Here is an 18,930-nt window from a genome sequence, read left to right on the forward strand (position 1 = left end):
GGGGTTTGTGCGGGGAGAAGGGTGCAACAATGAATGAATGGAATCCCAAAATCTCTGTAGATGTTCATTGAAATGAAAAATAACCTAAATTTAAAAAAAAAAATCTGTGTTAGAAAAAAATCTGTTAAGCAGATGACACACCCTGCTTGCTGAAACTGAGGAGACCTGAAATGCTTTCTGCAGAGCATCAAGGACTGCAGCCTTCAATGTGGATTGAGGCTTAATATCAAGAAGACAAAGATTTTCACCACTGGACCAATTGGCAGCATCAGGATGGATGGTGACGGGATTGAGATTGTTAACAACTTTAGTCGGCTTGGCTCCACAGTCAACACTCTTGGCAACAGCAGCCAGGAAATTAAAAGACTTATTGCCATGGGAAAGTCTGCTGTTAGGGACCTCTCCAAAGTACTGAAGAGCAATGGTGTCTCTCTGGAGACTAAGGTGCATCTGATACAAGCCATGGTCTTTGCAGTCACTTGTTATGCATCAGAGTTGGACAATGACTAGGGAGGATAGAAGGAGAATTGACACCTTTGAGTTGTGGAGCTGGTGAAGAGTATTGAATGTACCATGAACTGCCAAGAAAACAGACAGATTCATCCGGGAGCAGGTTAAACCAGGCTGTTCCTTGGAGGCAAGGATTCTGGGGCTTCATCTGACATACTTTGGACATGTTGTAAGGAGGGACTGGTCCTAGGAGAGGGACATCATGCTTGGGAGGGTGTAGGGATGGCACAGGAGGGGAAGACCCTCTGAGGTGGATTGATTCAGTGACGGGTAATCTGAATGAATTTGTTGGAGACAGTGAGATTGGCATAGGACAGAGCAGAGTTTAGGGCTATTGTACATAGGGTCGCTGTGAGTTGCAAGTGACTTGACAGCACATAGCAACAACAACAGCAACATAACATTCTGGGGTGGGGTGGTGCAGTGGTAGAACCTCAGCTTCTGATTGAGATCTGGGTTCGACTCTGAGCCAGCATACCCTGTGTATAGCCTACACTCGTCTGTCGGTGATTTGTGTGTTGCTGTGACACTGAACAAGTTTCAGTGGAGCTTCTAAAGTAGATTAGGAAGAAAGACTGGATATCTACTTTGGTAGATCACCCAATAAAAAACTCTACGGATTATAACAGTCCAGTTTATAATTTAGAAGGGTGGCACAAGAAGAGGCATTGTTTTGTTCCATTGTACATAGGACCTCCATGAGCCAGCAGTTAACTCATGGATGGCTAACAGCAACTATATAACACTTTGGAAGATTACTGGGTAACTTATGTACATTATTTTCAATACAGTACTATAAAATAATGTTTGCATTTTTTCAGATGAGCAATTTAAGGCTTAGCCTATTATTGGGAGAACAGATAAATGAATGGCAAATGAAAAGAAGAAAGGAACTACCATAGGTCTGTCTTGGAGAGGATGAAACCAAGTTTCTCCGTGGAGGCGAGGATTTTGAAGCTCAGTTTCATATAGTATGGCTACGTGGCCAGGAGGGACCTGTCCTTGGAGAAGGACATCATGCTTGGAAAGATGGAGGGACAGCACTGGAGTGGAAGACCCCAAATAAGATGGGTTGATAAAGTAACTGGGGCAGTGGGGGTAGGTGTTTCAGAGTCATTGAGATTGGCTCAGAACAGGGCAGGCTTTAGAGCTGCTGTCCAAAGGGTTGCTATTAGTCACAGGTGACTCAATACATAACAACAACAACCTACATAAGTGATGTATTGTTGGTTTTGGTTTTTCCCCATCTTTAAGTGTATTCTTAACTTAAGTCAACAACCTAGTGAAAGAGATATCATTGTACAGATGAGTTGTTTTTCCTTATTTGGAGCTAAGCAATTGGCCTGTGGTACTTGACCCTGGTAGAAGAGGTGTTAATGAATCTTTCTGATTTTTCTCTCCGCAGCTGTTTTCCTCCGGACCCCAGTCAGACCTGCCCCTGTCTCAGCGTTTCTCCAGGACCGGTCATGTCCAGGAATGCAGCACATTCACTTGTCCCCGAGCCACCATTGTATGTGCTTTTCCCTACCAGACTAGGCACTTTTAGAAGTCTTGTCTTGTGGAATGAGTCACATATTCTACAAGTACTTGACTGATGACTTTTCCTTTAGGTTTATTTTAGTTGCTATTTAAATAATTTGGCCTTTTCTATAACAATACTGTTTTGGATAGCATTAAAATATGTCTTAGAACTGTAGGTAAATCTGTAAGTGAATACTTTAATTGACTATTTACATTTTAAAATTTTGAAGTAGTTAGTACTTTACAGAGATACAGATTTTGATGTATAGCTGTATCTAAGTTATAAGAGATTAAACAAATATAGATGGGTGACTTTTAATCCACGGCCCTCAGGTCTGTTTTTCATTGTTTTTGGACAAATATTCTAGGTCATATAGCCCTGGTGTTTCCACTTGCCGTACAGAGGTAACTTGTGGTTGCTGTGAAGCTAAACACTGTGACACTGATGTATCAAATGCATTAATGATCACCCATGGTGGACAGTGTTTGGTGGAGCTCCCCAATTATAACAAGCTTGGAAGCAGGAGTGGCATCCACTTCCCATAAATAGCTTGCCTCCAGAAACCCTATGAACTTGGAGAAAGGATGAAAGTCATGCAAGTATTGAGGACTTTCGTTCATAAGGTCGCTTTGAGTCGCCTACGACTCGACCACACTTAACAACAAACAAAAACAAAAGTATGTTTTCTGCTTTAAGAGTCTTTTTTGTCTTTGAAAATCTTTTACCTTTGCTTAATTCAGTTAGATTTAGCAGAATGTTTTTAATGGATCATGGTTCAGGGATGTGTAGCATTATATATCCCCAGAAGTTCTGTCATTAAAACATGTGTGCATGTGTTTGTTTATTTTTCTGGGAAGAAACTCCATTCCTTTTATTAGGTTCCCAATGGGGTCTGTAACCAAAAACAGTCTTTCAAATACTTAAAGACTATATGGTTTTTCACTTATTTGAAAGAAGGTTTCAGTGTCCATAACTGTTTAGAGCTGCTTATAAGCAACAAGCTATAAAGAATATTAAATATTGCCTCAGAAGTTTGCTTCTCCCTGAGTTGATAGGCTTAATTTTGTTTTGAAATTAATAGCTAACAATCATTATTTCAAAAGATAAAAAGTTATAACTAGACAAGAAGTTGTTGATGTTGTTATGTGCCTTTGATTGGGACTCTTTTCTTTTTTTTTTAAATTTTTATTGTATTATTTTACGTGTACCGTCAAATCAGATCTGACTGGTACAGGAGGAGATTGCCCCCTCCTTCTCCAGCAGAGCATCTGGTGGATTTGAACCACGTACCTCTGGGATTGCTGATTGGGACTCTTAGTGACCCTATTTATAATAGCTCCGAATCCTGCTCTATCCTATGCCAACTTTATTGTCTCTGACACACCTACCCTCATTACCCCAATCACTGAATCAATCCATCTCATATGGGGTCTTCCTCTCTTGTGTTGTCCCTCCACCATCCCAAGCATGATGTCTTTCTCCAAGGACTGGTCCCTCCTTGCAACATGCCCAAAGTATGTCGGTAAAGCTTCAGAATCCTTACCTCCAAGTAGCAATCTGGTTTTCACACTCTTGGACGAACCTGTTTGTTCTCCTAACAGTCCATGGTATATTCAATACTTTTCTCCAGCACCGCACCTCAAAGGCATCAATTCTCCTTCTGTCATCTGTAGTCAGTATCCACCTTTCTGATGCACAGCAAGTAATCCCGAAGACTATGGCCCAGATCAGGCGCATCTTAGTCTCCATATTAACATCTTTGTTCTTCAGTAGTTGGGAGAGATCCCTAACAGTGGACTTTCCCAGTTCAATTTGTCTTTTGATTTCTTGGCTGCCAAGAGTATCAAGAATGTTGAATGTGGAGCCAAGTAAACTGAAGCTATTAACAATCTCAATCTCTTCACCACCTATCATGATGCTGACAATTGTCCCAGTGGTGAGAATCTTTGTTTTCTTGATGTTTAGCGTCAGTCCATATTGAAGGGTGCAGATCTTGAACTTCAAGTACAGTAAGCACTTCACGTCCTCCTCATTTTCAGCAAGCAGGGTTGTATCATCTGCATAAAGCAGATTGTTGGTGAGTCTACCTCCAACCCTGATGCCACATTCTTCCTCATAGAGCGCAGCCTCTATGATGATCTCTTCTGCATATAGATTAAAAAGGTATGGAGATAGGACACATCCCTGTTGTACACCCTTCCCAATTTTGAACCATGCAGTGTTTCCTTGCTCTATTCTGATGATTGCCTCCTGGTCCAGGTATAGGTTTTGCATAGGCACAGTCAGTTGTTCTGGGATTCCCATTCTTCGCAGAGTCAGCCACAGTTTGTTGTCATCTACACAGTGAAATGCCTTTGCACAGTCAATGAAACACAGATAGACATTCCTCTGGTATTGTCTGCTTTCAGCGAAGATCCATCTAACATTAGCTGTAATAGCCCTGGTACCACAGCCTCTTCTAACCCCAGTGGATAGTTCCATTTTCCTTGGATCTACAATCAGTACTCTGGGTAGTAGCAGTCAAAAAATTAAAAGATGTCTTGAATCTCGGAAACCTGGTGGCAAAGACCTCTCTAGAAAACTAAAGAACAAAGATGTTGGTGTAAAAACTAAGCTGTGCCCGATTCAAGCCAGGGTATTTTCAATACTTTTGAAAGTTGGACAGTGAATCAGGATAACGGAGGAAGAATCAATGCCTTTGAAGTGTGGTCTTGGTGAAGACTATTGAATATCCCCTGGACTACCAAAAGAACAAGTCTTTTCTTGGAGTAAGTACACCTAGCTTGCTCCTTAGTGACAGGGATGGTGAGACTCCATCTCACATACTTTGGATATGGAGTTAGGAGGGGCCAGACCCTGGGAAAAGACATTGTGCTGGGAAAGGTAGAGGGTCAGAGAAATGGAGGAAATACCTTGACTGACAGGATTGACACAGCGATTGTAACAAGGGGCTCAGGCATACCAGGGATTGTGAGGAAGCTGCAGGGTAAGACAAGATTAAGATCTGTTGTTCATAGGGTCACTGGGAGTCATTGAAAGGGCACATAGCAACAAAACCTTTCAGGCATGATTCACTTCTAGTTATAAGGTATCTATTTCAGGATTGGGTTTTTTTGGTTTGGTTTTTTTCTTTTATTAAAATAACGGTTTATTTACAAAGTTCGAATACATTGTTTTTCACACTAGATCTCATTTCGTTCACCACACCCCTCCCATCAAATTATACAACCCTATGATTAACCTGCCCCTCCCCCCATCCTCACCTCTCTGCTTCCACCATCCTCCATTCCCCACCTCAGATCCTCATACTCATTCTACAATAATGGTTTTATTATACAGTATTTGTCCTTATGGAGTTAGTTCACTAAGCACAATGCCAGGATTGGTTTTAACGCTGCCCAGATATCTCATTCTTTTCTCATAAGCAAAGTAGATCTGCTTCTAATTCAGAAATGTGGATGTTGAGATATCTTTGTGTTAAAAAGACTTCAAAGGAGTCTTATAACATCTCTTTTAATGATTTATTTTTATAGCCTAGCTTTTTCAGGCTTACAGTTAAATCTTAGATGCATATTGTGAGTTAATCTGTCAGTTAGGGTTGTTTTTGGCAAATGTTCTATATATTTTTCCTCTCATCTCTGATTTTCTCTAGCTGGTTCCAAGGCTGCCTCTCTCCACTGGACTGGTGAGAGAGTTGTCAGTGTTTTCCTCCTGGGTCTACTTCCAGCTGCTTATTTGAATCCTTGCTCTGCGATGGACTACTCGTTGGCTGCAGCCCTTACTATCCATAGTCACTGGCAAGTATAACAATCCTCTCAATTTTTTATTCTCTGCTCAGTTTGTTTTCTGTGAACATGTTACATATGAAGGAGAATTTTATTGAAATACTCAAAACTTGCAAAAAACTTTTAAAAGGTGAAGTACTTGTATTGTCAGATTTGTATATCCTTCTCCCTGTTCTCTTTTTCACTTGCATAGCTGATATATTGTGAATGAAGCATGTTATATCATACGGCTGTACCTCCTGGACATTTGCCTATCTCAATAGCATTTCCATTCTTCTATTTAAGTTCCAAGCTTTTTTATTATCCTTTACTCTAGCTGTTGTCTCCTGACCAGTCCCCTACTACTCTACTTGCCCCTACTGTTGTCACCATGGGTCTGTTCTTGGCACAGTAGTTCCAGTGCTCCTGTTAAAGTGTTAATGCTTTCTTTTCTCAGAACCCTTTTCTCCTCATCTTACTCATAAAACCGGAGTCCTTACAGTAGTCTGCAGACTTGATTCTCCATTTCTTCCTTCACTTTGAATTGCTTTCTCTCTCTTGTTCATCCTGTCTTTTCTCCTTTGATATTTTTCAGACACTTATTATTCCTCTTGTTTGTTGCTGTTGTTGGTAGGGGTCATCAGGCTGGCTCTGACTCACAGCAGCTCAGTGTATACTAGAACAAAACACCACACATCTTGCACTGTTCTCTGTCTCTGCTGTGTCCAAGTCCATTGTTGCAGTCATGTGTTTGTTCATCTCATTGATGGTCTTCCTCTCTTTTGCTGACTCTCTTCTTTTCCAAGCATGATGCCATTCTCCAGGGACGACCTCTCCTGATAATATGCTCAAAGTATGGGAGATGAATTCTTAGCCATCCTAACCTCTAATGAGCAGTCTGCAATAAGTCTAAAACATACTTATTCTTTTGGCAGGCCATGGTAAATTAATATTCTTCACCAACACTACCATTCAAAGCATCAATTCTTCTTTAGCTTTCCTTACTTGTCCAGCATTTGGATGCATATGAAACAATTGAAAATACCATGGCTTGGGACAGGTGCACCCTAGTTTTTAAAGTGACATCCTTACTCTTTAGAACTCTTTTGCAGCAAATATGTCTTGTGCAATGTATTGTTTATTTTTTGGCTGATGCTTGCATGGATGTTGATTATGAATCCAAGTCAAGTAAAATCCTTGATAAATTAAATTTTTTTCCTCCATTTATCATGATATTGCCATTTGGCCTAGTTGTGAAGATTTTTGTTTTCTTTATCTTTCTGTATACTCCATAATGAAAGCTTTGAGTTTTATTAATAAAAACTTTAGTTCTTCTTTTCTGCAAATAAGACTATGTATTCCGCATATTGATGACTATACTGATAAAAACAGGACAAGGTATTCAGAGAATGTGGAGAATTTGGAATACTGATACTAATGTAAATATTATCACCACTTTGGAAAACTGTTTGGCAGTTTCTCAAAAAGTTAATTACAGAGTTAGCATATTTTGTTGTTTTGTGCCATCTGGTCAGAACCAATTCACAGGTAACCTTCAGTGGGTTTTCAGAGTCTGTACATCGCACAGTTGAAGAGTGTTCATTTTCTCCCTCAAAGCAGCTGTTGGGTTTGAACCACATGCCTTGAGTTGAGAGTACAGCTCCTTATCTGTTAGGCCCTCAGAATGCCATGTTGTTGTGTTCCATTGAGTGGAAACAGAGCCATTGCTGACCTTCAGTGAATGTTCAGAGGCATGAGAGATCGCAGGAGAGGAAATTGCCCGGCTTTGTCCTGCAGAGCATGGTGGGTCTGGACCACATACCTTTGCACTGGCAGCACGATTCCTTATGACTAAGCTACCACAGTGCGCCTTGTGACCTAGCAATTCTTATATGTATGTTGTTATTGTTGTTGAGTACCTTCAAGTCAGAACTGACCCATACCTGACCCTCCAGTGGGTTTTCAGAGGCAGCAAAATTGCACTAGAGGAAGATTGCCCGTGTTTCTCCCAACAGAGCATCTAGTGGATTCAAACCGAGTGCCTTTGGGATTGCAGTGCAACTTCTTACCACTAGGCCACCAGAACTCCTTTCTTACATGTATATATTACTCAAAATTCCTTGCTATCGAGTTGGAACCAGCTCATATCTGGCCCTTTAGGGGTTTGGAGGGTGTAAATCACAGGGGAGGGGATGACATGTCTTTCTCCCATGGAGCCACTGGTGGATTTAAACTGACAGAAGCACTGCCTTTGGGTTAGCAGCACAGCTCCCTACTGGCAACATCCCAGAGCTCCCTAGAGTGGTAACCTAGCAATATGACCTAAGAGTTTTTATATGTATATCTAACTCATGCACACATACATATGTACAGCTGCATATATATATGAATTCCAAGAGAATTGGCTTCATTGGGAGTATGGAGGGACAACACAAGAGAAGAAGACCCTGGTGAGATGGATGACTCAGTGACTGGGGTAATGGGGGCAAGTGCGTCTAAGACAAGGAGGTTAGCTCAGGATAGGGCAGGGTGCAGAAGAGCTGTTGTACATAGGGTCTCTTTGAGTCGCAAATGACTCGACGGCATATAACAACAACAGTCTGCAAATTGACATTCATGGTCTTTAGCACTTTCAAGAAATCCTTGATAGTATATTTTCCAATGAAGCATGTCTTTTAATTTCTTGACTGCAAATACCATGAGTATTGATTATGAAGCTAAGTAAAATGAAATTGCTGACAACTTCAATTATGAGTCGCAAGTGACCCGATGGCACATAACAACACCACCACCACAATAATTTTTACATAAATACTCATAGCAGCAGTATTCCTACTAGTCTAAAAATAGACATAATGGATAAGCAAAATGTGGTTTATTTGTATGATGGTGTATTATTTGGTCATAAAAGGAGTAAAGTACTAATACATACTACACCATGGATGAACCTTGAAGACATCATGTTAAATGAAAGATACCAATTAGTAAAGGCCACACATTCTATCAGTCCATTGAATGAAATGCCTACATTGGACCAATTCATTGAGACAGAAAGTAGAATAGTGATTGCCAGAGACTTGAGGAGTTTAGGAAATGAGGAGTAACTAATGATATTGAGTGTTTGGGTGGTTAATGAAATGGTCTTCAATTATGTAATGGTCATGATTATATAATTGTCAATAATTACAGAACCACCTATTGAATGATAAACTAACATCATGATTATTTTTTTTGCTATATGTAAAAAAAAGCTGTTATTTTATAAAGTAGGTTAACTCCTTTTAAAAGCTGTCACTTTGTCATGTCTCTACTTTAAAACACATCATTAGTTTCCTATTTTACTGCCAGTAAAGCTCAGTTTCCTTATGACCTGAGGCCCTAAGTGATCTACCCGCCTTCCGCTCATCTCCACCTCACTCATGTACTCCAGCATTCTAACCCTTTCACTATTCCTCAAAGATGCTAAAGTCGTTGTTACCTCTTTTGGAATGCTTTTTAAATTTAGTCAACCTATCTAAATTATTTTCTTATTGTAAATAATTATTTACTTTTTCTTTCTCCTTTATTAGGATGTATGTTTTGTAAAGACATGGATGCTATCTTTTTTACTGTATTCCCAACATTTTAACAGTTTTGATACATAATAACTGCTCAATAAAGAAATATCTAAATTATTGAAAAAACTCCATAGTGTATTTGTTTCAGTTAAAAAAATATACTCTTTTAAGTGGACAACATGATTGAGAAATTAAATCTTTAAATGATCTTGAAAATTCTTTAGCGTAGCAAGATGTATTTATTATATTAAATATTTATTATATTGTATTTATTATATTTATTATATTCTTATATCTTGGTTTGTAATTCTTATTACCACTAGTTGCTTTAGTTTAGTAACACAAAAAAAACACAATTTCATCTCTGTAGAAATAGCTACGTTGATTCTCATGAGTTTTTTCTTGAATTAGAGAGTGATCATTGGAATGATAGCCAGGACTTTGTGCGTTGGATGTGAGTGATTACTTATTTTGTAGTTAAGTTATAGTCTTCTAACTTGTTAGATTTTCATCTGTGCTATGATTTTGTTATTTTTTAGGGGCCTCGGACAGGTTGTTACTGACTATGTCCACGGAGATGCATCCCAGAAAGCTGCCAAGGCGGGCCTCTTGGCACTCTCAGCTCTAACCTTCGCTGGCCTCTGTTATTTCAACTACCACGATGTAGGCATCTGCAGAGCTGTTGCCATGCTGTGGAAGCTCTGACTTTTTTCACTTAAGACCTACAAATGATTATATACTTCTTTGCCTCTGTTCTGTCATGCCATTCAACTGACAATAAGGACGAAGCCTAACAGATACGTCCAGTGGTAAGACAGCTCTCTCCTCCTAGTCACATAATTATTTTCAGAATTTAATCTTTGAGGAAAAAAGTTGGAAGGAATGATAGTCATTAAATAATGAGGCTGTATTTCTCATTTTAGTAACGTAATGGAGTTGTCTCCTCCTAATTGCTCTCAAGCATCGCAGTGTAACAAAAGCATCACAGTCTAATGAAACAGTATATATGAGCTTTTGCCTTTTAATTCATTAAGAGCCTAATGGGAATTCAGTTTATTACTACCTGCACATTGTGAGCAAACCTATTTTGGGAATGATGGACAATGGGAAAAATTATTAAGTCATAAATAAAAATTTTTTCAGAAAATTGAACTATGTTTTAGTTTCTGAAAACTGTCTCCTGTTTTCTGTTGATACCAACTGCTGGTGGTTACAAACCCAAGGGAAACATTAAAGTTAGAACATGCTGCCTTCTCACATTACCAGTTTCTAAATCTTAAGTAGATGGCGAGCTTAGAGAATTTGATCATATAGACAGGTTCTATTTAGAGAAGAGACCCTTTGTAGATATATTGAAATTTGACTTACCCTTCAAATGTCTTTAAATAATCTGCCTACAAATTGTAGACTATAGAGTAATAAAAAGAATTTTTTACTTTGGACCTTGTAATGTGAAAGTTTTGGAATGCTGAATAATAAATGTCTTCTCATCTTTGATGTATTAGCTGTCCCTAGTTTTAAGGTCTGGGTGACATATTGTGCCCTTGACTACTAACCAAAAGGTTGGCAGTTTGAAACTCACCTAGCGACACTGCTGAAGAAAGACCTTACAGTCCACATCAACCAAGCTTTCCAATGACTGGACACCGTGGAATCACTCCTGTCTAGCTTGTGGGATGACCACCAGTCAAAATCAGCTTGGCCCTGGGAGTGGTGTTGGTTTTAGTCTCTAGTTTTATTCATTAGAACTCAATGTCTATCGCATTCATAACATAAGACTAAATGTTTAGATTTTTTCCTGGGATTTAATAGTTGAGAGACACGAACTATTAGAATATAGAATATGTTGACGTGTGTTATAGGCAGAAATATACTGAATATAAATAGACTATTAAGAAGGGACCTCTGGTGCACATACAGTTGAGTGCTTGACTAGGAGCTGAAAGGCTGACAGTTCAAACACGCCCAAAGGTACCTCAAAGGACAGACCTGGCCATCTGCTTCTCACATCAGTCTTGAAAACCTGTAAAACAAGTCCTCTGTAACCATGGGACACTGCTGTGAGTCTCAGCTGAAATTGACAGCAGCTAATAACTGGTTGCCTAGTGACAAGAAGCATTGGAATCCCAAAGACACTAGTTCAAAACCACCAGCTGCTCCGTGGGAGAAGGATGAGCAATCTCCTGTGCAATTAACTGCCTCTGAAAATCCGCTGGTGAGTTAGCTGAGGGGTCGGTTCCAACTCTACGGTACACAACAATAAACTACAGCAAGAATGATGTCAGTTTAGAGATTAAGGTATGCCTCATCCAAGCTACAGTATTTTCAACTAGTGGCTTAGTGGTAAAGAGTTGTGTGACCAACCTGAAGGCTCATGATTTGAATCCACCACTGGCTTAACCTGAGAAAGATGGACAGTCTTCCTTCCATGCAATTTACTGTCTCTGAAAATGTATTTGGAGGGTCAGTTATGAGTTGGTTCCCACTCAACAATTCATAACAACAGTGACTGTGCATATGAAAGTTGAACAATAAATAGAGATAAAAGAAAAGGTACTTTTGAGTTGTAGTATTTGAGAAGAGTACTAAATTTCCTATGGACTGCAAAAAATCAAACAATTCTTGGACGTGCAACCAGAATGCTTCTTAGGGCAAAGGTAGTGAAATTTCATCTCACATACTTTGGACATGTTAACAGGATACGCCAGCCCTTGGAGAATAACATCATGCTGGACAATATAGAGCAAGAGAGGAAGACCCTAAACAAGACAGATTATTAGCCCAGTGACTGTAACAGTTGATTTGAGCATATCAGATATGAGGATGGTATGTTGTTTTTCTGTGCCATTGAGTTGCCTGCAACTCATAGCGACCCTGTGTAAAATAGTCCTAAACCCTGCTCTATCTTGTGTTGATTTCTCATGGAGGGTCTTCCTCTCTTAAGCTGTCCCTCCACCCTCCCAAGCATGACATCCCTCTCCAAGGACTGTTCCCTCCTTGCAACGTGTCCAAAGTATGTTAGACGAAGCTTCAGAATCCTTTCCTCCAAGGAGCAGCCTAATTTCACCCTCTCTAGGACAAATCTATTCGTTCTCAGCAGTCCATGGTACCACAACTCAAAGGCATCAATTCTATCATCCCTAGTCCAGTTCTCTGGTGTACAGCAAGTGATTGCAAAGACTATAGCCTGTATCAGGCACACCTTAGTGTCCAGACTGACACCATTGCTTTACAGTACTCTGGAGAGATCTCTGACAGCCGACTTTCTCAGTGCAATTAATATTTTGATTTCCTGACTGCTGGTACCAAGTGTTGAATGTGGAGCCAAGCAAACTAAAGCTGTTAACAATCTTCACCATCTGTCATGATGCTGCCAGTTGTCCCATTGGTGAGACTCTTTCTTTTTTAAAAAAATTTTATTATTATTTGTGTGTGTACCATCAAATCCTTGGAAGCAGGAGTGGCATCCACTTCCATAAATAGCTTGCCTCCGGAAACCCTATGAACTTGGAGAAAGGATGAAAGTCACACACACAAGTGTCGAGGTGTTTCGTTCATAAGGTCGCTATAAGTTGGCTATGACTTGACAGCACTTAACAACAACTATCGAATCAGATCTGATTGGTACAGGAGGAGATGGCTCCTCCTTCTCCAGCAGAGCATCTGGTGGATTCTAACGGTGTACCTCTGGGATTGCAGTGCAGCTTTTGCCACTAGACCACCAGAGCTCCCTAGAGAATCTTTATTTTCTTGATATTGAGCTTCAATCCATATTAAAAGGTGCAGTCCTTGACCTTCTGCAGCAAGTGCTTTAGGTCATCCTCACTTTCCGCAAGCAGGATTATGTCATCTGTATAACACAGGTTGTTGATGAATCTTCCTCCAACCCATAGGATGGTGTGTTGTTGTTATGTGTCATCAAGTCGCTTGCGATTCATAGCGACCCTGTGTACAACAGCCCTAAACTCTGCTCTGTCCTGTGCCAATCGCACTGTCTCTGACACTCCCATCCCGATTATCCCAGTCACTGAATCAATCCACCTCATAGAGGTCCTTCCCCTCCTGCACTGTCCCTCCACCCTCCCAAGCATGATGTCCTTCTCCAAGGACGGGTCTCTCCTCACAACATGTCCAAAGTATGTTAGACGGAGCCTCAGAATCCTTGCCTCCAAGGAGCCACCCAGTTTAATCCTGTTTAACAGGATGAATCTGTTTGTTTTCCTAGCAGTCCATGGTACCCTCAATACTCTTCTCCAGCACCACAGCTCAAAGGCATCAATTCTCCTTCTATCCTCCTTGGTCATTGTCCAACTTTCTGATGCATAACAAGTGATTGTGAAGACCATGGCCTGTATCAGACGCACCTTAGTCTCCAGAGAGACACCATTGCTCTTCAGTACTTTGGAGAGGTCCCTAACAGCAGACTGTCCCATGGCAATGCGCCTTTTAATTTCATGGCTACTGGTGCCAAGACTGTTGACTGTGGAGCCAAGCAAACTAAAGCTGTGTACAATCTCAATCTCTTCACCATCCATCCTGATGCTGCCAATTGGTCCAGTGGTGAGAATCTTTGTCTTCTTGACACTGAGCCTCAATCCATATTGTAGGCTGCAGTCCTTGTCCCTCTGCAGCAAGCGCTTCAGGTCTTCCTCAGTTTCAGCAAGCAGGGTTGTGTCATCTGCATAACGCAAATTGTTGATAGATCGTCCACCAATCCTAACACCACGCTTGTCCTCATAGAGCCCAGCCTCCCAGATAATCTGTTCTGCATACAGGTTGAAAAAAGTATGGAGCTAGGACACATCCCTGGCGTATGTCCTTCCCAAATAATAAATTTCTCATATAATAAATTTGCTAAATTTATTAGTAAAGTATTATTAATACTAAAGCTGCTTGTGGAGGGGAAAAACCATTTACAAACCGAACATCATCAAAGAATGTAGCTTTCAATATTGATTGCATTACCTATAACGCAAGCCAAACACAGATCAAATGCAAACCAAGACTTTCCGTATGTGACCTCCATCAATACAGAGAAAATGGACTCCTAGTAACAACAACATAGCCCCAAATACCTTCTTTGTCTTCTGCCTGCTCTTCACTCTTTACCTTTACTCACTTTCTATTGGGGTTACTTTTGTTCCTTTGCTCTGTTTCTGATTATTTTATTTCCTGTGCATCTAGATTATGGCCATAAAAAAAAAAATAGGAGACTGAACTTTGACAATGGCAGTGGAATGCGAGAGTCCACTTAAATGTAGAAGTTAACATTCAATAAATATCAAGCCTCACCTGTAATTGACATGTGTCTGTAGTTATCAGGTAGCTCTGCTATTGATAGCGATATTTTCCTGCCCTTAAGGGAATAATCTAACTAGGATAACAGATAAATTATTGCAATACAAGGTGATAAGTGCTGTGATTGGCAAGTGCGTAGTACAAAGTTTGTAACTAAAGGTGAGGTAAGAATTTGGTGGTAAGTTTCCTGGATGAGAAGATTCCTGACTTAGATTTTAACAGCTGGCCAAGGAAGCTGGGGTAAGGCAGCATTGATTTTTTTTTTTCCTGAGGGGAGCGGGGGTGGGGGGGAAGGAGGTCAGGCCAGAAAACATGAAGGCAGGGGGCTAACAGCTGGGAGAACTGCATCCCCTATGCTATGCCTCTCTGGGTTTTTATTGAGAATCATCAGGAAAGAAAACAAAGGAAAATCACAAGGGAGGAGTAAAAAAAAAAGGATCATGGGGAAATCTTTTGTAAATAAGGCCAAATTTTTCTCTATTGTTTACCTTACACATCTCAGGAAGGAGGGATTCAGTAAATACAAACTAAGAATTATGTAGAGACACTTAAGGAATGCCTTAGTCCCCTGGGGTGGATTGTGGCTTGTATTACCGCCCTCATATCCTGATACAGCATTTGGTTTATTATTAATATTAAATTTTATATTCGGCTTCCCAAATCTCCCCTCTTGTGTTTAAATCATAATTTTGTGGTCATCAAGATGAGCGTGATTTCTTTTTTTCAATATTCATTCTTGCTTGTTTTTTGTTCTCGTCACCCTTTATATATGATCAAACAAATATAACTGATTAAGCAAAAGAAGTTCACAAAAATACTTCCAAAATTCTCTGTATGATCAGGATTCAGGTTGGATATTTCTTGAGAGTCTCTTTTTATTGTCATATAGCCACAGTCTTTAAGGATCAGTGTCTATTGTTATATTGCCACAGTCCTTCTCGAAACCAGTTCTGATTGATCTCCTTTGTCAGCATGTCCTTTGCCATTCACTGTCACTCCTCCCTGAGACAGATTTCACCCTGATTCATTAGGAGAGAGGTCCCCGCATTCTCTTAGCTACTTCCTGCTAGAAAATGACATTGTAGCTCCCAGGGTAAAGATCTTCTCTCACTGCTCTAAAGGGCCCCTTTGGCAATAGGAAACATGTAGACTATTGTGGCGATTGATTTTTAAATTTAGATGCACTGTTATCGATTGTGCTTAGGGACACAGGTTCATATTCTTGGAGATGCATCATTTTAACTTCGAACTGTTGCAGCCCTGAGAGAATTCCCTTTCGGTTTCCTGGTGTCTGCAAGAGAGAGAGAGAAACTACCACTTCTTCAGGTCCCTGGTCCAGGAGCCAAAATGTTGTTGACCGAAGGAAAAGATGGAGGTGGGGGGTGGGACGGGACACGCAGGTATGGAGGTCAGGCCAGAAAATGTGAAGGCAGTGGGCTAACAGCTGGGAGAACTGCAGCCAGGCATCATTTTTTTTTCCGTTTTGGTTTTTTTATTTAATAAAAGAAAATGGTATTTACTTAGAAGCATCCAGAATGTCAATAATACAGCAACTTTTTTAAAAATTATTTTTTATTAATTTTAATGTAAGTTTCCAATCATTCATGTTGCCCTTTTCTCCCTCCCCACTCCCTCCTCCCCAATTCACTCTTTTTGAAAAGAAAAAGAAAAGCTCTTTTATTGTTATGCAGTCCCTCCCCCCAAATCCATTCCACTATGCAGCCTTCACTCTGGACTTCTGTAATGACAAGAATACCCATACATATGTCCCTTTTAAACAGTTCTCTCCCTCATCTGTTTCAATGCAATACACATCATTCATCCCCTCCTTTTCTGTCTTCCCTCAACCCTAATGTCAGTCCCATTTTACAACAGTGGTCCTATGCAATATTTGTCCTTTTGTGACTGAGATATTTCACTCAGCATAATGTCTTCCAGGGTCATCCATTTTGCAAAATATCTCATGAGTTCCTTGTTTTTCAATGCTGCATAGTATTCCATTGTGTGAATATACCAGAACTTCTCTATCCATTCCTTTGTTGATGGTTACTTGGGTTGTCACTAGCTCTTTGCTACTGTGAATAAAGCCGCAATAAACATGGGTGTGAATATATCTGCTTGGGTGGTGATGGTGGTTTCTTTAGGGTAAATTCCCAGTAGTGGAATTGCTGGATCAAATAGTATCTCTTTTCTTTTCTTTTTTAAAATGGTATTTCTATTTGCAACTTTCTGAGAAAGCACCATACAGATTTCTATAGTGGTTACACCATTTTACATTCCCACCAAGAGTGACTACGGGTTCCAGTTTCTCCACAACCTTAACAGCATTTGATGTTTGCTGTTCCAGGCACCATTTTTAAAAAACAAAAAGAACCCCAAGGTGACCAATATCAGTCCATCTGAGGTCACTAATGCCTAAGATGTCAATCATCATGCATCCCATTTAATTTTTGACAATTTCCAATTTTCCTAGAGTCATACTTAATATGTTCCATGTTCCAACTACTAATAGGTATTTGCAGCTGTTTCTACTCATTGTTTTTGTATCTTCCAATTTGAGAGGCTCTACTTCTAGTCATATTTCTAACAATCTTCCAGTAGAAACATATAAGAAATGTAGAAGAAATGCTGAAGTAAAAGATATAAACAAATTTGGCACAGAGATGCTTAGAAAGAAAAGCATGATAACAAAAGTACAAAGAAATGGAGTTAGAGAATCAAAAGGGAAGAACATGCTTGATATTTCTAAAGATGAAAGAATTGAAAAACTAATTCAAACCTTAAGTTACAAAACTGAAGGATTTAATGGACAAAATCTTGGATGATTCAGGAAGTATCAAAAGAAGATGGAATGAATATTTGGAGTCACTATACCAAAAAGTCTTGGTTTACATGGAACCATTCCAGAAAGTACCATATGATCAAGAATGAATGTTAATAAAGAAAATCAAGTGACATTTAAGACACTGGCAAAAATTAAAGCTCCAGGAATTAATGGAATATTAGCTACAAGTCTCTAGAAAAGGGAAGAACTTAAAGCACCACCAAAAGAATATTAGATAAGCAACAACAAAAATATAATTTAAGATGTATTTATTGCTTGGCAGGGGAGGTGAAGGAAATGAGAAAGATCTGGTGTGAAAAAAGGTATATAAACTTTGTAAATAAGCCAGTATAAAATAAAAATGAAAAAAAATTCAGGTGAGATATATATATAAAATTTGTTGTTGTTGTTAAGTGCCGTCGAGTCACAGGCGACTCATAGCTACCCTATGAAGGAGAGTCCTTGAAGCTTGGGTGACTTTCATCCTCTCTCCAAGTTCATAGGGTTTCTGGAGGCAAGCTATTATGGAAGTGGACGCCACTCCTCCTTCCACGCTTGTTCAATTGGGGAGCTCCACCCCACTCTCAGTCCACATTGGGTAGCCAACCATTAACGCATTTGACACATCCGTGTCACAGTATTCAGCCTCACAGCAACCACAAGTGACCACGGGATGGCGACTTGTACACCAGGGCATGCATATGTGTGTATGTATGTATGTATGTATGTATGTATGTATGTATGTATGTATGTATGTATGGTATGTATGTATGTATGTATGTATGTATGTATTGTTGAGCTTGAAAAAGAAATTCTATGAAGATAGGAAAAAAGTGAATGTACATTTAAGGAGGCAAGCAAACTACAAGGATAGCATTTCACAGCTGGCTTAGAATTGTGGATTTAGGAAGAATCTGCACAGGAAGACACTAGAAGCCAAGCTTTGGGCACAAATCGAGGAGTTAGAAAGGACTCTCCTTTCCTAAAGTTAGGAGCCACAAAGAATTTTACCTTCAGAGAAAGGTTGAATTAGGAAAAAATATTTTTACCTGAGAAATCAGAGAATAAAGAAAATAATGTCTTAGTTCTGGTTGGAGGAAAGAAAATTTTCTCTGAAAATCTGTAGCTAAATGCTCAGGCTACTTTGTGGCCTGTGTTTCTGCTATCTGTGTGGCCTGACAAAACCACATGTTGAGAACCCTGGGTTTCTAGTGTCACAAAAGGACTAATAAATAAGGTTATCAGACCACTATTACTGAAAGCTCAGGAAATATTTAGCTAGTCTTCAAGAGAAAGATGTTTAGTCTCCCATGTGATTTACAGCCTCTGAAAGCTATGAAGGCACAACTATGAGTCAGTTCTGATTCAACAGCACATACAAACACCAGCAACAACTAACTGAGATTGCAATCTGAGATTGATCCAATACACAATCAAGATGTATTAATTGTAATT

The 18,930-nt window shown here is 39.7% G+C and overlaps 1 protein-coding gene across 1 annotated transcript in view; it reads left to right on the plus strand.

The window, feature by feature from the left end:
• The window catches only part of SDHD (succinate dehydrogenase complex, subunit D, integral membrane protein), a 15,507-nt gene extending 5,449 nt beyond the window's left edge, over positions 1-10,058 (plus strand). The window contains exons 2-4 of the mRNA XM_006890781.1: positions 1,916-2,020; positions 5,685-5,829; positions 9,893-10,058. Coding sequence (XP_006890843.1) covers positions 1,916-2,020; positions 5,685-5,829; positions 9,893-10,058 — 416 coding nt within the window. The remainder of the gene's footprint in view (positions 1-1,915; positions 2,021-5,684; positions 5,830-9,892) is intronic.
• Positions 10,059-18,930: the final 8,872 nt, after the last annotated feature.

This window comes from Elephantulus edwardii, unplaced genomic scaffold (genome assembly GCF_000299155.1).
Source record: "Elephantulus edwardii isolate Elephantulus edwardi_28Jun2011 unplaced genomic scaffold, EleEdw1.0 scaffold00093, whole genome shotgun sequence".
NCBI classification, from domain to species: domain Eukaryota; kingdom Metazoa; phylum Chordata; class Mammalia; order Macroscelidea; family Macroscelididae; genus Elephantulus; species Elephantulus edwardii.